Source organism: Hippocampus guttulatus, chromosome 4 (assembly GCF_054856545.1).
Source record: "Hippocampus guttulatus isolate MCC_2025c chromosome 4, RoL_Hgut_1.0, whole genome shotgun sequence".
NCBI lineage: Eukaryota > Metazoa > Chordata > Actinopteri > Syngnathiformes > Syngnathidae > Hippocampus > Hippocampus guttulatus.
Window position 1 is genome coordinate 22,341,263 of NC_141264.1, and position 24,278 is coordinate 22,365,540.

At 42.4% G+C, this 24,278-nt stretch overlaps 1 protein-coding gene and 1 non-coding gene across 2 annotated transcripts; both read left to right on the forward strand.

Annotated features, from left to right (window-relative positions):
• Positions 1–4,913: 4,913 nt before the first annotated feature.
• On the forward strand, positions 4,914–23,750 carry eif4g2b (eukaryotic translation initiation factor 4, gamma 2b). The gene is made up of 21 exons (XM_086108511.1): positions 4,914–4,933; positions 12,870–12,983; positions 14,257–14,322; positions 14,537–14,662; positions 15,247–15,349; positions 15,441–15,572; positions 15,758–15,824; positions 15,907–16,058; positions 16,134–16,244; positions 16,774–16,956; positions 17,061–17,202; positions 18,060–18,217; positions 18,293–18,406; positions 18,698–18,826; positions 19,527–19,631; positions 19,856–20,071; positions 20,147–20,405; positions 20,577–20,781; positions 21,503–21,711; positions 21,867–21,988; positions 22,647–23,750. Exons 1-21 carry the CDS (start codon positions 4,914–4,916, stop codon positions 22,710–22,712), a joined length of 2,799 nt encoding a protein of 932 aa, XP_085964637.1. The 3' UTR covers positions 22,713–23,750.
• Positions 18,456–18,605, forward strand: LOC147206647 (small nucleolar RNA SNORD97). Its single transcript, XR_015100854.1, has one exon. It is a non-coding gene; the product is annotated as a small nucleolar RNA SNORD97 (small nucleolar RNA).
• Positions 23,751–24,278: the final 528 nt, after the last annotated feature.

Here is a 24,278-nt window from a genome sequence, read left to right on the forward strand (position 1 = left end):
AGTCCAGGGTGATGCCCAGGTTGCAGATTTCAGGGGATGGAGAGATAAAGCTGTCCACCCAGAGTTGAAGATCACCAACCATACCACACGAGAAGCTTTTTTTTCTCGATTTTATTTCTTGAAAGTAGTCAACGAGAGAAGGGGGAAAGCGGACAGATCCAGTACTATCCGTCTTCGTGATTTTGACAATGTAGAAAAATAACAAATCATATACTGTGACTTTTAATGATTTGGAATAATATGTGAATAATGGAACTCTTGTGTTATTGTTCCGGAACAGGAGTGCATCCCAAAAACGCAGACCAAGAGGATCGATTACAATAAATAAGGTCGCAAGACCGACAAAGTGCAAAATAAAACGCCGAGAACAACCCAGGGCAAATAACGCCGAAAACAAAAAGAGCTTGCAAAAGGCAAAAGGAATAAATCATGCAAAAAAGTCCCAAAAAAGACAAGCAAAAGCCAACCAACGAACAAAACAAAAAAAACGCACGAGGATAACAATACCGAACAAAAACAGAGTTAGCAAGAGAAACATTCCAGAATACAAACAGGAATAGAAAAGAGATCGAGAACGGTCCCGGAGATGAGCACTTGGATGAGAGACGTGTGCAAGGTGAATATTCCGACAACCGTTGATGATTTGATCAGTCCCTTATGACAGGCGGGAGTGATGACGCGATGGGTAACAGGTTCGGAACAGGGCCCTCCAATGCTGGAGCCAGACAGATCAGCTTCACGACATGTTGAAACCTATTGATTTTGAATTGTACCTTGCCCCCCCCGCCCCACACACACACACACACTTAATTCGAAAGTTGATTCCTGTTGATTTGGAATGGTGTCACGTATCTACTATCCACTTTTGAACCCTATTGATTTTGCATTAATATCACACACACACACACACACACGCACACTCACACTCACAGCCACGTACTGAGAAAGTTAAACACTATTGATTTTGAATGACTCAGCAGAAACAATTAAGCACACAATGGCTGTTTTGAACTATTGTTTTTGGATAATGGGTCCACTCTGTTTGCAGCACAAAAATGATTTTGTCCTTTGTCATCTTTTTCATGGACATTTTCTTTTTTTTTTTTTCTAGTGCTGCACACACACCCTCACTCCTCTCTCACACACTGGCATCTGATAAATGAGGAGGAAGGTCATTAAGAAATGTCATGGGCGTCATTACGAGACAGATAATCACAGCGGCCCGCTTCCAAAGTCAAAAGTGCGTTGTTTTTTTTTTGTTTTGTTTTTTTAAATTCACATCATTAGGCCGGCATACAACACGGTGCGGCTGACACAAGCATTAGTGTCTGATGCATTGCACCACCGGAAAAAAAATTAAAAAACAGCATTTGACACGTTTACCCGAGCGCGGGACAACTTGCCGTTAAGTTGCTGATGATTAAAAATGAGCTTGCTGTGACGTCGCTAACGATAAACAATTAAATTGGACGTCCAGACATCCAAATGAACTTTTCAATTAAGCTTCCGGTCAAAATCAAGCATCTTTGATAATATCCACGACGAATGTACCAAACAAACACGATGTAAACATCAAAGCCAATTAGCCCTCAACAAATGTAACATCAAAGACAATTTGCTCCTAAATTAATCTTAAATATTGATTTTTTTTAAACATCAAAAACCGCTGTCAACTAATCTAGTATGCATATTTTGGTCAATATCAAAGACAATCTTGCCTTCAATGAACCAAAGAAAACCTTCAAAAATCAAGCCTTCAAATAAAACCCAATTGCCAATGTTTCCAATTTAATGTACTGTCACGCAACATCTTATTTTATCTTTATCTTTTGTTATGAATTAACAAGAAGACTTGCCTCTTTTCACATTGGAGTGTTTATTACTGCTTGTCTCCGTTAAGTGTTATCGTATGTTGGGGGGGTTGGGGGTTGTTTGTTTTGTTTTGTTTGTTTGTTGTTGTGATCCATCGCTCTGTTGTAATTCCTGTGTGAGACCCCCTCGCAAATGAGATGTTGTATCTCAAGGGGTTTATCCCACGTTGATAAACAATCTTCATCAAATGTGTTTATGAAAATATGCTTAACACGTGTTTTGGTGAACATGAAAAACATTGTAATCCACAAAGACCATTTAGTTTTCAATTAACCTCATGTGCACATGTTTGTAACCCACCAAAGTCAATTTAGTCCTTAGCTAGAATAGGTGTTTAATAAACATCAAAGACAATTTCGATTTCGTTTACTCTCATGTATGTGTTTTGGTGAAAATGCAATCAAGGACATATTAGTCTTCAACAAGCCTAACGTGAATCTTTTTGTGAACATCAAAGAAAATATAAAGTTTTCAGATTATGTTTTTATAAATATCAATAAAGTTTTCAATTTACCAGAATGTATACTCCAGTTCAGCTGTCCCCAACCTTTTGTGCCCCACGGACCGGTTTAATGTGTGGCGGGTACTAAATAAGATGATATGACATGCATGATATTGTGGTATTTTCTAAAACACAATGATAAACACGAATCATGACAGGAGGAACGTCCTATTTGGCCGCAACACTCTCAATTCGCTATGGTAACGTTTACACGTGCCTTCAAAATAAGGTGCACCCCAAATACCAAGTGTATTAAAAATACGACTCACCATCGCCGCAGAGTGGGCTTGGTGCGAGGAATCTCCCGTTGAGATAAATCCGTATTTTAAGTAAAACTCCTGATACTGTTTGTGAAATGTAGCCTTCTTTTTCTTGAAAGTCGTAGGCTCCTCTTCAGTCTCCTGGCTGGGCTTTTTCCCCTTTCCAAAGAAACTTTCCAAAGACGTTTGTTTTTTACTCCTTTTGCTAGCTCCCTTGTGTCATTTTCGCGGTAACCTATCACGAGAAGCGCGTCAAGACTGTACTGTACTGTAGGCGGATGTGACAGAGAATCCGGTCCTTTTTCAAAATAAAACATCTTTCAGATTCCAAAATAAATAAATCGGAAGTAATGTAAGTTATCTCACGGCCCGGGGTTTGGGGTTGTATTTGTAAACATTACAAGACAACGTAGTCTTTGTTTAAGATAACGTGCCTGTTTTGGTCAACATCAAAGACAATTTTGCCTTCAGCTAACTACACGGGTGCATTTTTGTAAATATCAAAAACTATGTGGCCTTCGGTTACCCTGAAGGCCAGTCAGAGTCTGACATATACTGTTCACAAAGTTGTTGCATGTTGATCTCTCCCAAGCATGGAGAAATGGGTTATGAAAACTGAAATATATTAAGAGCATGTATTTTGCATAGATGATTGTATTTTCACAATTCAATTCACAACGTGTAAGGAACCTGGCCATTATTTTTTGACTCTGAGCGCACTTTTACATTAATTAACATGAAAGACAACTTGCCGTTTTAAGCCTACCTAAACATATGTGCTCTCTGAACATCAAAGGTAATTAAGTTTTACATTTCTTTGCATTGTTTTAATGTCCTGGCTGGATAGTTGATCTGAGAGTGGCAACAGGCTGGACATAACCAGCCCCGTGATACCTGACTCTGGGCCCCCGTCCACCAACCTGCGCTCCTGACCTACTTTCCCGTCCTCATCCGTCACACTAGAATCGTCCCTCCATGATTCCCACTTATCGCTCCTGGCCTTTTTTTTTATTTTTTTTATTACCAACCATCCACTCCGACATTTGAATATTTCATCACGGTGCCGTAGTGCTTTCAACACGGAATGTGATTTAACCGCCGTGGCGGTACACGCAAGTGACAGCGTGATTATTGCTGTCAAAAAGTGATGCATGGCCTATGCCGTAACACGGAGCGATGAGATGGAAGCAGGATGGCCCTCTCGACTCGTAAATTTGCCGCACAAGGAGAGAGGGGAGCCAGCGTTGGTTTTTCCCTTCTTTTCCAGACTGATTAGCAAGTCAGGAGGATGGGCTAATTCCCTAGATTAGTTGGAGGCCTTGCAAGTTTCCACTTGATATTTATGCAAACATCAAAGATAATTTTGAGTCTTCAAAGAAGCCACAGTCCCATTTTTTGTGGTGCATGGAATGCCAATCCTTCTTGTTTCTTGTTTCTATTCGGTGCTCGAGCAATAAAAATGTTTGATTCCTTTTTAAACATTTAGGGGATTATTGACTGTCAAAGCAAGAATCCATGTTTGCAATTGTGGGACAGTACTGTCAAATGTCATTTGCAGTGGAAATGCCAACCCTCTTGTTTCTATTCTGATCTTGAGCAATGAAAAAAAAACATATTCAAACTTCTGAGGATTGTTATCCCATTTTAAAGAGAAGATAGAAGCAGTATAACTAAAAATAGTGGTAGTTTGGCTCAGTGTTGGGAAAGGGGACGTGTTAACACAATGCTATGCTCACAATCAGATGACAGTTAAGGGTTTAAGGTCTCTGGTAGCAGATGTTTTTGTTTTTGCCTTTGTTATGCAGCTGCAGCTGGCCTGTGAGCGTCGATCGATCGTGGCGGATACGAGCCATGGGGAGGCGGGGGGTTAGCCCACCTCCCTTCACTGACCCCCGGGGGAGTCAATCACATGGTCACATGATCAATACTCAGCGTATTTCACCTTTATTACCTCTGCTGCAGCAGCAGTCACGTGTTCCTCCTGCATTACGTGGCCGCTTTTTTTTTTAATGGATAGGCTTCTTCCTTAGATATTCAATGATCATTAAGCGCTTCAAAATTAATCCTTTTTTTTTTTTTTTTTTTACTTTCTTGATCCCAGTATAGAAACAAGTAGCTTTGGCCTTTTCACTGTGAATGGTACTTTACTCCAACTGTACCACTTGTTTAATAGACTCCTGTCAAAATGCCGAATAGAAACCAGGTGCTTTGGCCTTTCAAAACAAATGAGCAGCAGGTCGGACGCGCCCGATGAATAATTCGACAGTGGACAGGTCGCCATGGTTACCACCAGCCAAATGTGAGCAAGTAATCTTCTGAGAGATGGATTAATAGAGTCCAACTCACACCCCGGCGGGTGTTTTACCGCCCTTGATGCGTCTGGGCCTGTAACAGCCTCAAAAGAGGAAAGGTGACAATGTTTCAATTGCCAGGAAAATGATTGCAAAATGAGAAGAGTGCTGACATGAAAAAAGATAGAGGACAGAGACTGGAAAGGGAAGAATATCAATATATTTTATTTTTTTCCCCCCCAACTGTTGGGGTGGCAAATAACTGGAGGGGGCAGGAAAGTTTTAAATGTGTTTCTTTTTTTCTTACTGCCACAGCACCTGAATAGAAAACATGACAAGGACTGGAAGATAAGAAAAATTAATCCATTTTAAGATTTGTATTTTTTTTTTTAATAATGATCAAGCGACACATAAAACCAAGAAAAAGACAGGGGAGGGACTGTGAATCAATACACTTGAAAAAGAAAAAAAACTTCTCAAGCAACAAATAGAGACAAACAGGGCAGACCATAAATATCAATGAAGATTTTTTTTTTTACCGTGTGGGTGACAAATAGAAAACAGGACTGAGACTGGATGAAGAAAAAAAAACATAATATTTCATGATAAATTGTTTGACTGCTTGAGTTGCAATAAAAAAAACCAAAAACAGAAAGAACTATAGGAATGTGAAGATTTTTGGGGACAGGAGGCGTACCAGTACCAATCGATTCATTTTGAGCTGCTTTTAAAAATAAAATATCATATTGGTGAGAGACTGTCAGAAGGAAAAAAAACATGCAACTCAAACAAAAAACATTAAAACAGGACATAGACTAGGAGAAAAGAAATTTGTTCAATTTTACAAATGTAAAATGTATTCTCACCTGAGCAGCCACAGTAGAAACAGGAGAGAGGACAGCAAGAAGGGAACTCCATTTTTTTTTCACCACTTGAGAAAAAAACAGGAGCGACTGCAAGGGGTGCGGTCAATTAATCTGAAGATTTTTTTTAACCACTCAAGCACAACAAAAGAATACAAAACAGAGAGTCCAATGAATAAAATCAATAAATCTGAAGACGTTTTTTTATTTGTTTTAACATTGAAGGGTCAAATAGTTGACGGGTCAGAATAAAAGAAAAATAACATGAAGATAATATCGTTTGTTTGATTTTTGCCGCTTTATTTACCATTTGAGGATATGAGGTGAAACGTAAAAGGAGGTCAAATGGACCACCAGGACCACCCCCTTGCACGCATGCAATAAATGCTATTTTTTTCAACCAGCCGACTCGTAGTTTGCAACAGGAAACACAACAACCTAACAAATGGAAAGAGGAAACGAATTGGACAGCTGCTCCCGAGTGGAATATACGGCAGGTTCCACCATTCTGGAGAAAATAAAAATGTTCTTTTTCTGAGGAAAAAAAAGGGGGTGCGTTTGACATTCCAACGCCGCAAAAGTGAAAAAATGGCCCAAGTTAGAATGTGGAAAGTCCTGGTGTTGCTTGGGCTTAGCACACTGACCACTTTCGAAAATTCTATATTTTTGTTCAGAAAAAGTTGGGGTTTTTTTTCAAGATATAAAATCTGGATTTTTGTTTTAGCTCTAAAATCGATCATATCACACCTCATATATGAAGACATGAATCGAATCGTCTTCTATTGGAGAAATGCCCAACCCTGATTTGTTTGTAAGCATTTTTTTGCCCACTGGGGGGCAAGGCACACGCACACACACACACACACACACACACACACACACACACACACACACACCTACACACACACGCACGCACACAAAAATGTGTTGATGTTTTCTGTAGGACTGGAACAGATTAACAGCATTCACATTCATTTCAGTGGAAAAAATAAATTTGAGATAAGAGTGATTTGATACAAGAGTTGTCACGAAACATATTAAATTTGTTACATTCAAAAATGTTCAAATGTGACTTCAAACATTGCCTGCACCATTAACAATGGCTTTAATGGTGTGGTCCAGCCACGTTTTGGTCTTTTAATGAGCAAAAGGCACAGAGCGTGACGCAGCCATCGGGATTTAATTGACAAATAAGCCACTGTTTGCCTTGATCTGCACGCTTCAGATAAAGATGGCGGGCAAACGAAAAGGAAGATTAGCGTAGCCGAGCCTACAGGCCTGACGTTGGAACCTCGGCAGGTGTTTTGTGAGGGAAAACAGATTAGGAGTTCATGTCTGGTTTTGTTTAATCAGTTAATGAGTCGATCAGGTTCGACCACAGTGCTTGAATCTTAATGAGTTGCCATATCCAGAAACCATCAAACAATTTTCCAACTTCGTGGGAGCAGTTTGTTGAAGTTCCTCCACTGCACTTGTTTGAGGACAAGGAACGATAAGATGACTGGCTACTTGGGCCGTGAAGAGTGAAAATGTGCTTATAAATGACACCCAATGAAATGCACTGTAAAATACATATGCTGATAAACATTCATTATATGAAGAGACGAAGAAAACAGTGTTGAAAAAAATTAAACCTGTTTTGTTTTGTTTTTTAAATAAAAAGTCTTATATTTCTCCAAAATAAGTCATCTATCCATTACCCGAGATGTTTATCCTGACGAGGGTCGCGGGTGTCCTGGAGCCTCTATATATATGTATGTGTGTGTGTGTGTGTGTGTGTATATATATATAGTCCAGTCCGGTAGTCCAGTGGTTAGCACGTCGGCTTCACAGTGCAGAGGTACCGGGTTCGATTCCAGCTCCGGCCTCCCTGTGTGGAGTTTGCATGTTCTCCCCGGGCCTGCGTGGGCTTTCTCTGGGTGCTCCGGTTTCCTCCCACATTCCAAAAACATGTATGGCAGGCTGATTGGGCGCTCTAAATTGTCCCTCAGTGTGGGCGTGGATGGTTGTTTGTCTCTGTGTGCCCTGCGATTGGCTGGCAACTAATTCAGGGTGTCCCCCGCCCTACTGCCCGAAGACGGCTGGGATAGGCTCCAGCACCCCCCGCGACCCTAGTGAGGATCAAGCGGTTCGGAAAATGGATGGATGGATGGATATATATATATTTTTTTTTTAATTAAGTCATATTTATTCCCCCCCAACAAAAATTTACAATACTATTACACAAAAATGTTGTGTTTTTCAAATTAAAGGTCCATTCAAAAAAAAATAAAAAATCAGTGGGGGTGCTAGACTACTGCAGGACCGCAGTCAGAATTTGAGAACAAGAAAAAACTGCATTTTGTAAGTATTAAGTTACTTTTTTGGTTGGAAAAAGTCATCACGTGAGAATCCTTTTGTCATGATTCGGTTTGGGACCAACAGGTGGCACTGTAGGGCTCCCTCTGCAGCTGCACACCTGTTGGTCATTAGGTAATTAGTGCTTTAAAAAGACTCCCAGCCTGACCACTCATTGTCGGGTCATTGTTGCTGTTTGCTCTTGGCTACTGTCATGTTTGTTTGTTGCTGTTTGTTCCTGTCAGGTTTGTTTCGGTCATGTTTCTGTTCTTGAGGTTTTAGCTTCTGCCGTGGTTTTGTTTGTTACTTTGGATTCGTTTTGTTCTTGGGACTTACTTTTGGATTTAGTTTTGTTTTAACACAATTCATCAAGTACAACCTGATCCCCCCTCCTGCCTGCTCTTTGGGGTCCACCACCACCTTGCATACGTGACACCTTTTATTTAAAAAAAGAAAAGATCACAATAATTGTCTTACAAAGCAAACTTTGCATTCTTTCAAAAATAAAGTGTCATTTTGGGGAAGGAATAAAACTCTAATATTGTTCAATAAAGTCGAATTTTTCCAAGAAAAGTCTTTTTATATAAAATGTTTTCCCAGAAAAGGATCATGAGTTTGCGAGAATAAAGTGCATTTTTGTGGGGAAAAAAAGTCATAATTTAACGAGAATACAATCGTCTTGATTTTTCTTTTTTTTTTATTTTTATTCCTATTTGGTAAAAGTAAAAAGTCAGATTGTATGCGTGTGAATAACGCTTGACTGACATCCCCACCCTTCCGCACTTCGCCTCAAATAACATATCTGTCAACTTCGCTGGTGCTACTCTGAGCAATCGCGCTCCAGGTGACCCTCTTTACATGGGGATCGATGATCAGCGGCGATATCTTCTTTTTTAATCTCCCCTGCTATCCATTACACGCTCTCCGATAGACTCATTGGACAATAGGTTATCGCTGTCTGACACCACAACCGAAGCAAACCAGCTCATTCCTGTTCTGCTCTCTTCTATTTCCCCGCACAAAAGACCACCAATCACAAGAATGTGTGCACAAGCCTCCTACTGTATGCACATCAGTCACTACAGTAGACAACTATTCAATACCCATTTTTCTTGACAGGCGTGAGTCTTGATGTCAAAGCTTCGCATCAGTCACGACAGTTGACGGCTATTCAAAAGCTGTTTTCTTCTATGTACATGAATGCTGAGGTCAGCGTGTATTACGTACTACCCCTTTTTTTTTTAATAACCCTCCACTGTGACAGGTGTAAGACTATACTGTATGTATACAAGGGCTCAGCAGAAATGTGTCTGCAAGGTCACTGTGCCTTATGAGGAGAATTCAATGATTGTCCTTTACTTTGCATTCGTTGCCCCAAGCCTCCCCAAGGTCATGAAGGGGGGGCACACATGGGAGGCACGTAGGTGAAGCATTGAGGTCAAGCCAAAAGAGCCTTTGAGGAGATCCGAGTAAGGAAAAATTACCGCCTTATTGTTTCTACCCCAAAGATGGTGTCAATTATTTTTAAATGTCCAAGGCTTGCATTTTGTTAGAACGAGAGCACGTTTGGATAAGGTCACGCTTGTCACATCTGAAACACTGGCCTCCATCTTAGCTCCTTAACATCGTTTATTTCTTATTTTAAAAATACAAAGGGGTCTTGTTAAAGAACGGTCCGGCAACGAAGTCCCACTTTTCACGCCAAAACTTTTTTTTCCGCTTGCATTTTCAATGTTATCAATTTGTTTAACAGAAACAAGGAGATAAATAACTACTCTTAAAACGCCAATTTTTCCTCAGCAATATGACCACGCCCCCTCCCCCTCTTCCCATGACTTGGTGGGAGTCAGCAGAGGAATCGGACATAATTTGTACATTCCAAATCATTGTACATACGGGGCGAATAATGTGCATCTGCATCAAAATGTATTTGGACATCTGTACTTAGGCCAACTTCAGCCTGTGAAAATATCACAAGGCTTAGTCTCTCCCTGGCTCACTTATGAAAGAATTGAACAGCTTTCATGCAGCTCATGCCGGATCTATTTTCTTGAATAGGTCCCCAAGATCAGAGCACAGTGCATTCCCAAAGGCTTTTCATAAATGGAATTGTTCATCGGTCATTATGTATTAAATTTCAATCTATAAGGGCTGGCTTGACTTACTTTCTCTCCCAAATCCAACCCCAGGATGAATGCCGGTCACCATGTATCTGAAAATGATGCACCATATGGGGCCAATCAGCTGGAGGAAATCAAATATTTATGTGCACGAGTTACAGTGTGTATCAGTCACAACAGAGGGCAATATCTGTTCCCTTCTATTATGCATGAGTCTTGATGACAAAGTTGTGCATCAGTCACTAAACTAAAGTATCTTAAAAAAAATTACGGTGTTTCTATTCCCATTATTTTTAATGGGTGGAAAAGTTGTCTAAAGGGAATAAGCTATTATTCTCTTATGGTTGGCATGTTTAATTTCCGGAATATTTTTAGCCTCACGCCTGAATGCTCTCTGGTTTATGCTGTGGTGAAACAATTAGAAAGTGCCACGAATCAATTTGCACTGTGCAGCTGAGCTCCTTCTGATTCCTCGTCTTCCTCTTCTGCTTCAGATATGGAAGCAAGGTGCATGGCTAATTAAAGCGATAATTACTTTTAGGTTGGTGTGGTTGATTGTTGCTTTAAACGGGGGTCTTGTGGATACATCCCACATGAGGGAAACGCTTCAATTTCTCAATTTAAATCTTCTGAATAGGAGGGACTATTCTGCTCTCTAGTGGCGACTGAGTTACACTGTAAGTCACTCTGCAAGTCTCGCGGGACGAAAAACTGAAACGGTAACTGCGATGTCGGCTAATTATTTGTTTCTGTTTTAATCAGCCTTAAAATGTGCTTTTTTCCAATACGAATGCATTTCATTTTACTTTTTTATTTTCTAAACTATTTTTGTTCATTTAAAAGCCCCCAAATTAAAATTAATTCCAGTCTGAAAATGTAAAAAATAATAATTTTGATAAAAAGTAGCATTTAATACAATGTTAAGCACTTTTTATAGATACAGTAATAAAATTCAATTTAAACTAAACAATTCACTGGTTAAAAGCTACCACTTTGTCTGTATTTTGTCTCCGTAATGATACAGTAATAAAATTCAATTTAAACTAAACAATTCACTGGTTAAAAGCTACCACTTTGTCTGTATTTTGTCTCCGTAATTCCAATAAAGTTATCAATCTTTAAGTTTTGCCCTACATTTTTTAGCTATGGAAATTAATCACATGTCCAGGTTTGCTTCATTCCTGTGCATTAAAACCAAATTAATGAGGATGATGGCAGAAAAATTGTGGAATGGTATTTATTAATATGCATGCCAACTAAATGGTTTGCATGAACTTCAATGTTAATATAATGAGAAATGGAAAATTATTCTATTTGAATTCATTTACAGATTTTCGGTATACGTTAAAGCCGATTTTTATTTATAAATAACCAACCCACGTTATGTGGTTTCCTGCACTGCAGATGTTAAATTGGACGTCAATCAATTAAAAAGAGGGCGGTTCGTTGTCTTCTTTTAAAACATTTCATTGGCTGATCTTCATACTGGTAACGCCTTATAATGTCCTTCTGGCTTTTAATTGGTCCGACTCGGGATAGCAACAAAATTCGTCACCGATACGAAACGCTTTGATTGGCGACTCGCGTGGCCCAAATTAATCGAAACTGCTAGGCAGCTAACGCAAACTAGCCCGACCGAGCAAGAGACATTTGATGCCCGTGCTATGTTTTGCGCTCGTCTTCCTGCCGCTCGCCATTTCGTTTTCCGCCAGCAAGCCCACTCAGCGCTTGTCTTTTGCACAGTTCCCTTTTTCCCCTTAGGTAGTCACAAAACATTTACGAAACTGACGCTGCCTTGGTGAAGGTAGGGCAGATTATTTTTCTCTATCCCTGCGACGCAAACGCCGCACCGGTTGATCCAAAATGGCGTCGCGCTAGCTGACAAGCGAAAATTTGCCATCCAGTCGTGCTAGCTGTTAGCATATTAGCATCCGAGCCGGCTGCTCGTAACCCATCCTTGGCCATAACGTCGTCGTCGTCTCTCTGATACTGCTTCGATTTGGTGTGATATCAAATGCAATTTATTGCTCGCTGGCCAGAATAAGGACGGGTGTCGTGTCAGATTTGGGGCTCTGGTAAACGGCTATTCACGGCGCTTTTCCACGCTCTACTGCACTGGAATGTGTTTTATTTTCTCCAACTGGATTACCGATTTTGTCGCATCAGACAGTTCGTATCATCTAATTATGTTAACAATTAAAACACAACCGAACAATATCTTGCAGACATTAAACGTTGTTTTGAACGCATTTTAGCACGCGACGTCGTTTCGCTCAGCGGATGGCCTCGCCGGCCACCCCAAAGAGACTGGGGAGTGAGTGAGCGAGCTTTGTTCCAACAGAGATGGTCACGAATGACTTATTCCACGTCTTGTCACTCGTGTCCAACCCTTCGCAGAGAAATGAATTGTGTAATAACGGCATCATGCGTGCATTGTCGTGGTGACCTCATGAATGCTTTCATATCATGCGTATTCGTCAGTGACGAGGCCAGGCTGTAACGAAAGATACTACGGATTGAAATATGAACTAAAGCAAGTTTATTCCTTGTTGGATTATAGATTATGACAAGTGTGTGATTGCTCGTCTATTGACTTGGTGGTTGTTCCTCTTCTTCCTCCCCAGCACCGTTCCCCCCACCCCATCCCTTCCTATTATCCTTATTCTTTCCACTATTCTTCATTGTCAAGCCGCCAAAGTGGAGAGTGTGATTGCAGAAGGGGGTGCTTCTCGTTTCAGGTAAATACTCTTGTGTTGTACTGTATTTCTATCCCCCCCACCCCAATCATTTAACTTCCGGCTGCATAGAACAAAGCAGGATGTGGGAAAGGCTCAAAATAGCTGTTTCTATAGCCGGAGGAGTAAAGTGAGGAGGCGGGGGTTCTGTTGATATGAGCCTTGTGATGATTTGAGTCCTCTGGGTGGTGGATGGCAGCACAACCCTGCTGCAGTGTGCATGCCATCGACTCTGTGTGATGCGGTGTTAGATAAAGTCTACACGCAGGCACCACCACCTTAGACTGTCGTAGGCGCCAAACATAAACCGCTGCCAGTGCATCTCTATAATTCAATCCAATTGTTACGTGAAGGTACCTGTTGCATTTGACCGCGACACAATGTTCTGCTAATCTGTTTTCTGATTTGTGTTAAGTTCGATGTGAGGACATTTTATTAGGTCGACAATTGAGTGAGAGCCAAGTCCAAATGGCGCTGTACGAGCGAACGGTGCTCCCAAGGTTAATATAATAAATAGTTTCAGTCTCTAGTGTAGATAAATTTCTTGATTAAACTTTCATCTGTGCATCATCGTGTGATGACTATTTTTGACAGGAGAATAAATGACACCTCCTGATAGATCAGCTATGTGAGTAAGTGCTTTAAGAAAAAAAACTTTCCCCAAGTCCTGGGCAACACACTGAACATGTTAATACGCTTTCACTGACACGATTTAGAAAATAATTTTAAGTGGGGCGCAAACATCTTTCGCTTAATTTTCAATGTAGAAATTAGCTCTATGCATTTGATCTTGCTACAGAAAAGACAGGTTTCTCTCTTTTTACCTGCTAGATTTCTGCTTTACCGTCACATGGGAAATGTATTACCTCAAAGACAATGTTGTTTGTGACAATCATTTATAATTTTTCAGATCAAAATCCACCCGGAAAAAAAATCGAATCAATTCTCGACTATTAGTAAGACGATGAGATGAGAACTGAACCTTGATTTTGGTGTATCATTACACTTCCAGTTAATACATCATTATCCAGAACCTCTCGTGGGTGAACCAAAATGCTTTTAATGCGAAAGTGAAAAATGCATATTTAAAGTACCAGCTCTTGTACTGGAACTCATTAGATTGTGCTGTACCATGCTTTCTTAATCATGTGTTAGGCAAGCATCAACTGCATGCAGTATTTATTTTATTCACTCACAGTTGCCACATTGTGACAAATAAAGTCTTACTCTGTTGTCAGTTTTACAGCTTGTATTTTGCTTGTGCTCCCTGGCGCAGTGCTTCTTCGGGGGGAGGAGGTGGTAGGGGTGCACCTCAGCACTATCCCAAGACTGTCGGCAACAGGTGTGTCACCACCTCAACCGTTCTCCAACGCTTGTTGTAACATGTCAACACTCATCCACAGATGCTTTAATCCTCACCTGTAACCCACAACTGTCATTTCAAGTTATGAAATCATGCTTGTTTTTTTTTTTTTTTTTTAATTAATTTTATTTGGGGGGGAAGAAATGTGTGTGGGTGTCTGTTAATACGAATGGTCTCCTCTGGGCTTGCGCAGCGAGTTCCTGGGGAAAACCCCAGGGCAAAGCGTTCAGAGATGGGTTCCTTCACGAAGCACTAGACGAGATGCCAACTCCAGCAATGAAAAAGAGCGGCACGATGCCATCTTCAGGAAAGTGAGAGGGTAAGCCAGCGTGCTTTTTCACCTCTTAATCCAGGTCCCTCCCCACTACCACACACACCCACACATTCATCCATGCTAATTTTCTAAACATGGAAAAAAACGTTGCTTACATACACAGAGTTGAGTGAATAAAGACATTTTGTTGTCAACCGTAACATCATGGAAGTTGAGTTGGAGTGGATTATTCAACGACGTTGATACAATTGTTTTAGCAAAGTGCTACAGAAGTCCCCAGTGCCGCTGGTTTTACTATTTTCACAAAAGTGATTGGTTAAGCCAAAGCTAGCGAAGCCAACCGTTATGCTCCTCCACAACAAAATTTATTTTGTGCTCACAAACAAATGAAGACTGTCGACTTGTTGGTTGAATGTTTCGTTGCCACGCAAGGCATTAGAGCCTGGCGGCCGCAGCAGACAAGCAGACTGAAAACTCTGATGTGAATTGGCCAATTAGACAATTAGCCAACAATCAACTTTGTGCCAGAACCAGTGTGGTCCGTTGCATTGTGTGGCATTCAAATACGAAGATGGCTTGTTTTATTCTTGGTCGTCACACTGAGACGGCATGTGTTCTCATTCCTCCAGCATACTCAACAAACTCACGCCTGATAAGTTTGACAAGCTATGCCTTGAGCTCCTCAACGTGGGCGTAGACTCCAAACTCGTCCTTAAAGGTATCATCTTGCTGGTACGTACATGCACACGCACACGCAGCACTCGAATGTCGACGCGTAAGCTTTCACCGGGTGACTCTCGACCGCTCGTTCTGTGTCGTGCAGATTGTGGACAAAGCCCTAGAAGAGCCCAAGTATAGCTCGCTCTATGCTCAGCTATGTCTGCGCTTGGCAGAGGACGCACCAAACTTTGATGGCCCTTCGACCGAGAGCCAAACCTCCCAAAAGCAGAGCACAGTGCGTGGAATTCCTTCACCGTTGGTTCTATCGGCGGCGACGTATTTTACATACACACACGCTTACTAAACATCACAGGCCACTATTTGCGTCATCTTTAGAGCTTTGAATGTGCATTCGATACCCTTTTTTTCATTGGAAAAAAAAATGCTTAACCTTCCACGCTGACGGTGCTGCTTTTCCAGACCTTCAGAAGACTGCTGATTTCCAAGCTTCAAGATGAATTTGAAAACCGCGCCAGAAATGTTGAAAGTACGTCGACTTGATGAGAAGTGGCTTTGCCTGTTGGTTCAATTTAATTTGTCCCGACTAACCGCCTCGTCTCGTCCATCAGTCTATGACAAACACGACAACCCTCTTACTTCTGAGGAGGAAGAGCAGAGAGCCATTGCCAAGATCAAGATGCTTGGCAACATTAAATTCATCGGGGAACTTGGCAAACTTGACCTCATCCATGAATCTATCCTTCATAAGTGCATCAAAACGGTACACATCCTCCCCGGCTCTTTGGAAAAGATGTCCTTCGGCGAATATTGTGTGACCCTCTCTCCTTTTTTAAAGCTTCTGGAAAAGAAGAAGAGAGTCCAACTTAAGGATATGGGCGAGGATCTGGAGTGTCTCTGTCAGATAATGAGGACTGTCGGGCCGAGACTCGACCATGACAAAGCAAAGGTAACCGCAATCAGAAAGATGGCACAGTTGCCTCTTAGGGGAGACATTCAAGGTGGCTCCATTTTCCACTCGTTTCCGTCTCTAAAGTTGAGGTTGAGTATTCTTCATGCTTAGTAGTTGCCAGGTGTCTAAAGGCCAGTGACTTACTTTTTGTACTGTGACCGAAGAATCAAGAATTACAGCACAATTAACCATAGCACCATTTTGGGGGTGGGATTTTTTTTCCCCACATTGCAAAGGCCAAGTCAGACTTTTGTTACCATGATAACCACTTGCAGCATGAGGGCACACAACAAACCAAGCCTCGTATTCTGTTTTTCAAAAAAGCAACAAGTCAGAGAATTCGTTAGAATAACCCATAGGATCATCGATTCTAAAAAGATGTGATCATCGATTCAATTTTTTTTTGTTTTTTCCACAAGAAAAATGTACTTGTTTTATTTTTTTAATATGTTTAACGGGAGCTTTTACTGTGGTTCACAATAATCCTTTGTGTCAATTTAAGGTGTTTTTTTTTCTGTTGCCACAGTCTTTAATGGATCAGTACTTTGGCCGTATGCGATCCTTAATGAACAACAAGGATCTGCCAGCGAGGATCCGCTTCCTGCTGCAAGACACAGTGGAGCTGCGAGAGAACAACTGGGTCCCCCGCAAGGCTTTCATCGACAACGGACCGAAGACGATCAACCAGATCCGACAGGACGCGGTGAAGGTTAGCGGGTCTTGGATGAGCGCGCCACATTCCCGAGCAGAACATCTCTGCGTTGGTGATATTTTTATTTATTTATTTATGAACTGGCATCTTTTTACCTGCAGGATTTGGGCGTTTTCATCCCAGCACCCATGTCGCAGGGCATGAGGATGGACTTCTTCTTGGAAAGCCCCTTCATGCCCAACAGAATGAAATTGGACAGGGAGACGCTGGGCGGATTGGCCGACATGTTTGGACAAATGCCGGGTATGAGTAGTCAGGAAATGGAGCCACTATACACCCGTTTATGAATGAACTTCTCATATGCTGAAACCGTGTTTGATTAAAAATGACTTGGTACATTCAAAATATGCAAGGGTCGTTGTGATCAACTGCAAAGTCAGTTTAAATAAAGAAACCAAAAACTATCCTCACCGCAACACCATTACTAGCTGGTCAGTTAATATTGACTCGAATCCTCAATATTTAATATGTCATGTATCTGTGTTTTCAAAATCATAACTATATTTAGATAGGATTTTAAAAACTAATTTTCAGTTATTATGTGACATGCTAATTTCTTGAGTTAATTGTGTGGTTTGTCTTGTCAGCCAGGGGTGTTAAAAGTGGAGACAATTTACAATTCTGGTATAAATGTTTAGCATTAACCATGAGGTAGACGCAAAGTGACGTGATGAGCTGAATACAGGCCTTAAATTTGAAACAAGTGCTTTCAGCTGAAATCATCAAAATTATAAAAAGTTGAATATTTCAGTCTGTGTGAATGACTTTGTTTTTCCGCCCGTTGACCTGTGTCATACATAAAAAGAAAACAAAAATCGGGTTTCATGTTGTTTTTCCATGTAGAAAATTATTTCTTATAAACTTTGTATCGGGTAAATTTCACCTGCGATATAATGTGATGGCCACAAAACGTTTACAATTTAACTCAAAATTGCAGATATCCTCAGGAAGATCTGCAGGAACGACATGAAGTAATTTTTTATCCAAAGATTCCACCTGATCAAAAATCAGTACATTGTTTTTATTGGCTTGATATTTTATGACTTGCAAAGATGACTCCACATTCAAACGTACGTTTTTAACATGTGGCCCTCCTCCAGGCAGTGGTATTGGAACAGGACCGGGAGTCATCCAGGACAGGTACTCTCCTACCATGGGACGCCATCGCACCAACCCGCTCTTCAACGGCCACATCGCTCCTCAGCCGCAGTCGCAGTTCGACATTGGGGCCAAGTCATCCTTCGTCAAGTCCAACCAGGTAAGCGAGCACCTTACCTCCTCTTAACATGTCATCCCATTCCCAGATGTCTCACTCTCCTCTCTGTCCGTGCAGGTTCAGAACCAGCATTTCCTCAGCCAGAGCCAGAACCACGCGGCACAGCAGCAGGTCCCGTCCAAGGACTTGCCCCCACGCTTCAGCAAGAAAGGACAGCTCAATGCGGATGAGGTAACTCGCCTGCACTGCACCCGTTAGCGTGCGCTCCTCCTCCCCCTTCATGCTCGTTGATGATAAAAAGACGCGTTATTCTGAGGAAGCACACTGCCACCAGCCCTCTCCTCCTCCACCTTTCTCTCTTTCCTCCTCTGCTCTTCTTCCTCACGCTGGTTGGTGGTCCTCTGACTGTGATTATGAGATCTGAGGGCATGACCACTGTTGGTGCTGAGGTGGTGGATTTGTTTTAAGATGTGAGATAAATAAATGCCCTTTTTTGTGTTGTGCGTGTGTGTCCTCCCGCAGATCAGCCTGCGGCCAGCTCAGTCATTCCTCCTCAACAAGAGCCAGGTTCCCAAACTCACACCGCAGATCCCCTCCATGATGCCTCCCAGCACCCAGCCCCCTCGCACGCAAACCCCACCCCTGGGACAGGTGAGCGGGTCTTGTGCAGGTGTCAAGTTGAACTGGACAAGCTGTCCCATCAAAATGTACGATGGTACCTTTGCACATTTACGAGATGAATTTGTGCCATGGCCAAGCTTGTAACTCAATTTATTCCTCGTAAGTGAAATGCCATTTTTTTAATATCCTGATTTTTTTTTTTTAATTGATTAAATTACGCTGATATACACACACCGTAGTGCACTCGCTTGCTAGTGTGCTTTGAAGGTCTTTGTGACCGTCATCAGGAGTTCTGGCTCCAGCTCAATTGGCAGTTTTCCACCTCTGCTATGTACTATTTGAGTGATTTCCTTGTCTAATTGTTTGGCTGAAAGTGCGTACGTGTGTGTGTGTCGCCTTTTTCCCCCCCTGCTTCACTTGAGCAGCCGTATATGTGAAAGTGGCGCGTCATGCAAAATTTGGCTCGGGACATGAAGCCAAAAAGTGATCCGTGGACTGCTCGCAATGTGAAAAACTCTTGATTTGAGGCACTCAGAAGAAAGTACCACTGTACTCATTCCCTCACTGACCACGACTCATTTTGTTTTAGGTGCTTATTTGAATACATAGGAGTCCAAGTTTAATGAAAGAAAATAAATGAAGGTCATTTCATGGCATAAAAGGAAGCAAAAAAATTTTTTAAAAAGAATTCAACATCCTGTGTGTTTAATCGCACACCTCTTCACCGCAGCCCCCTCAGCTTGGCTTGAAAACCAACCCGCCGCCCATTCAAGAGAAACCTCCCAAGACCAACAAGAAACCACCTCCTGCCAGGGAGGAGTTGCTGAAGATGACGGTAGGTCAACCAGTATCATGATAAGTAGAAAAAAAACCACCTCCAAACTTATTCGGCCGGTCACATTGTGTTTTTGACAGCATAGATTCTGATCTTTAAAAGACACACTGGTGTTCCAGGAATATGTGGAGGTTCACTATACTGCCTAATGTATGTGCCGATATGAGACTCTCATGAAAGGTTTAAGAGATGATGATGCATTTTGAATGGATGACCGACCATAGGAGGCGACCATAAGCGAGTACTTCACCAGCAAGAACTTGAGCGAGGCGGTCAGTAGCGTGCGCGAAATGAAGGCCCCCAAGCACTTCCTGTCGGAGATGCTGAGCAAGATCATCGTGTGCTCTCTGGACCGACCCGACGAGGACAAAGAGCACGCCAGCACCCTCATCCACGCGCTGCGTGTCGACGGACTCATCACAGCTGAAAACTTCATGCAGGTGTGCATGATGTGAAAAATGCTGTCATTTGTTTTCCGGTAACATGGCCGCATGGTCACGTCTCTCCTTTTGCAGGCTTTCCTCAATGTCCTGGACCAGTGCCCCAAGATCGAGGTCGACGTGCCCCTGGTTAAGTCCTACCTGGCCCAGTTTGTCGCGCGGGCCGTCATCGCCGAGCTACTGAGCGTGGCCGAACTGGCGCACCCGCTGGAGAACGGCACCCACTTCCCGCTCTTCCTGCTCTGCCTGCAGCAGACAGCCAAGCTGAAGGACCGCGAGTGGCTCACCGACATCTTCCAACAGAGCAAAGTCAACATGCAGAAGATGCTGCCTGGTAGGTGCTTCATGGCCGTCCATTTTCTGTGCTGGTCGACAATGGTCAATCACACAACGCCGATTGACCACAGCATAGACTTAGCCCGGTTGAAATTCAGAAGTTTTCTTTTAAGGCGCATTAAGCTCCGGAAGGTGTAGCATCCTTGCTAAACCCTCGTCCACTGTGTAGAAATCGACCAGAACAGGGATCGCATGCTGGAGATCCTGGAGGGCAAGGGCCTGAGCTTCCTGTTCCCGCTGCTCAAGTTGGAGAAGGAGCTGCTGAAGCAGATCACGGCAGACCCATCTCCACAGTCCATTTACAAGTGGATCAAGGACAATATCTCGCCCAAGCTCCACACCGACAAAGGTTTCGTCAACATCCTCATGACCAGGTAAGGTAGAAAGCAACAAAATCTGAACGAGGCATGAGCTGATAGTAGATTCTGACAACACGACCAAAAAATATTCACAATTAACTTGAGTTGTTTTGTTTACTCATTTCTGCAAACAGGCAATCATATTATGCCCTGCTTATGAGTTCTCTGGGGAAAAAAATGTTGAGCCGACAGTATTAGCGGTTGTTGAAACCTTTTTAAAACCACGGTAAAGTTTCAACAACCCCCCCCCCCCCCCCCAAAAAAATATTCAAAAAACATTTTTAGATTATAATCTGAAGACTTTCACACTGATTAGAAGACAAATTTTTCTAAATTATCCACCTAATTTTTGTACATACAGTAAATCTTCCAAAATACGGCCTAGGGGTGATTTGCGGCCCACCATCCATTTTTTTTGCGGCCCGCAACATGACCCAAAAAAAAGCCACAACTAAAAATGACATTTGACATTGGCCTCAAGGTTGGTTAAAAATGTGATGGTGGGCAGATTGAGAAGGCTGCTTGTCAGAAAAATAGGTGCCATTACTCCAAATGAATTTGTTTATGTACTTTGGAGAGCTTTTCTCTATATTTGAAGATTACAAACAAACCACTGCTAGCTGTAGAGCTGGATCTACTCTGTGTGAGAGACAGCTGTTGGCCACCCCAAAAACTTGAAGAAAAAAAAATCCTTTGCCTTCACATCTTGGACCGAAACCTTCTTTTTTCACCTCAGCTTCCTGCAGTACATTGCCCAAGAGCTGTGCGTGTCCGAGGGCGACGAGCAGCTGTCGGCCCCCTCCAAGGAGCAGTTGGAGCAGGAGAATACGCTGCTGCTGGCCTTCAAACCCGTCATGCAGAAGTTCCTGCATGACCACACCCAGCTGCAGGTCAGCGCCCTCTACGCCCTGCAGGTGCACTGCAACGCCAACGGCTTCCCCAAAGGTACGCTACGACCACCCGCCCCGGGTCACTTTATTAGGTACACCCCAGTCAAATTGTGCGTAAATGATCCTGCAGTGGGTTCGGTGTAAAAGTTATTTATTTACACCCCCCCCCCCCCAAAAATCCGCATACTTAGTGCCGTTTTATTTTTCAAGGCATGCTGCTGCGCTACTTTGTCAATTTCTATGACATGGAGATCATTGAAGAAGAAGCCTTCCTCGCATGGAAAGAAGACATCACCCAAGAATTCCCTGGGAAAGGAAAAGCTTTGTTCCAGGTACTTTAAAAACAAATATATACAGTATATATATAAACGTTTATTTTTATTGCGTGGAAATTGGTCTCGTCAGTTATTAAAATTGGCAGTTGCAGGCCTACGCCGAGCATAGCATGATACTTGAGCTCGATTCGTCGTTTATTTGTCATGAATAACGTCGACGCACCAGAACGTTGGTGTCAAGCGGGCTTGAGCATGGCACAGATTACCTCCATCGCAATCGTTGAAATATTTTTTTAAAGTTAAAATTGTTCACAATTTCAGCTTCTCAACAGTAAAAATTCTCTTGATTTCTTTAGTCATCCACACAGGCTGTCATATTGCATCAAAATAAAACATTTACTTAGCAAAACGGTTATCAACATTTTCCAAAATGTATGGACCAATTTTGAATGTCGGAAACCAAAACGTGTGAGCGTAAGAAACCATTTATTTTTTTTACCGCAGCCATCCAAGACACTTCCAATTTTCTAGCAGAATTTTGACCCAGTTTATTTTTTTGCGTTTTAGCTCTTACTCAAGAGACTTAGGAATTTTGAGTATCGTAAAACACAATGGTGACAGCAAAAACTCTCGATTTTGCCATTAATACGCAGCTCATCCTGATTTTGAAAAACACTGCAAAGCTCCACTGAGCTCAACTGTGGTCTTCCTTCAGGTCAATCAGTGGCTCACGTGGTTGGAGACGGCCGAGGAAGAGGAGTCTGAGGACGACGGCGATTGAAGAGGCGCCAGCCACACAAGATGACATTTTGCCTTTGCATTCACCTCCACCGTTGATTGATCGATTAACCACTAACGAGCAACACCGCCACATCCAAACGCTCCTCTCCCCTTCCTCCTTCCGTTCTGTGGACACGTGTGGAGTGACATGACTTTGTTCTTGTTTTCCTTTTTAACTCCTCTTACCTTCTTTCGACTAATTAACTCGCTCCGGGGCAACCATCAAGGCTGTAATATTTGGTTTCGATGGCATGTGTTGACCTTTTTGCGTCAAAATTCCTCCTCAACCAGTCACCGGTGACATTCTACCTCTTCAGACAGGCATTTTGTGCCCTTTCTGAAATCTAAAGCCCTATGCGCTGTGCTTGATACCGTATTTCTTCAAATAATGGCCCCAATTAGTCACGTGAGAAACAATGACATCACAGCGTATAATCATTGGAATTCTTGACATTCTTTGGAAGTCACTCGCCAAAACAGCAGCACTCAGTGAGGCACGTTACCAAACTAGTTGGCCCGAGCTGTATTGAAGCCGATTTTGCGTTACAAGGAACCTTCAGATCCTATTTGCATTTTAAAACCACAAATACAGGTTCGTTCCAGTGGCTGATTTGAGAAGTTACCTTGTTACATTTAGCGTGCCGGTCGCTCCACAATGCTGTGCGTCGACTTCCCTCGTGACCCAATTTCATTTGAGGTCAATTTTGTTAAATGATAGTCCTAAAATGAAGGCCTCCCACCCAACTGCAGTTGATGAATGCTCCGTTCCTTGCTGCCGTTTTCATGACATACGGCAGTGATCCCTTAAGTTAAGTGAAACAAATGACAACACTGATCATGTTTGTGTTTTGTTTTTTAACGTTTCAGTGAATAAAATAAAATGATGCAAGTGCCCCGCTCCTAGTTCTCCTTACTCATCTCCCCTTACTTAAAAACTGAGTCATTGTTCGTGAACATCCTCATTCATGATTGTGCACCTGCTTTAATGTCATTAAAGTCACTAAATGAACACCAATAAAAACAATATCACTTGTCTGAATGGTTGACTTCACCCTGGTCTGTGGGGATCCTGAAATATTCCACTTGCTTCCTGGCCTGTTGCCGACTCGGGGTGCGATCCCTCAAAAGCGGACAGCTCGTCAAAGTGGGCAGGCCCGGCGTCCCTCGGGGATTGCGGTGCGCTCACCCGGAACACGGTTCTGAGAAACGGGACAAATGTGAGGTTTGAGGAAACAGCAGGAAGGTGAATTGGTTAATTGGTTGGACACGAGAGGCAAATAGGCGGTAGATCCACTCGGAAGTTCATTTGCGTAAATATATGGTCACGCAAAGGCTCTGACACGATCAAGTTTGAAATTTGCGGGGATTGATTTGTCGGTGCACAAATTATGGACGCTGGAGAAAGGCCAGCTTTCATGCCGGACACTGCTAAATTGAAATTTCAGGGTTGATTTGACACAGGAAATTTTATGAGTTTGGCGTATGGTGTGACGTAGAAAATCACAGTCAGACTGACCATTACTTTCAACACAACTATATGAATAACCTACTGTATTGCGACATCGCT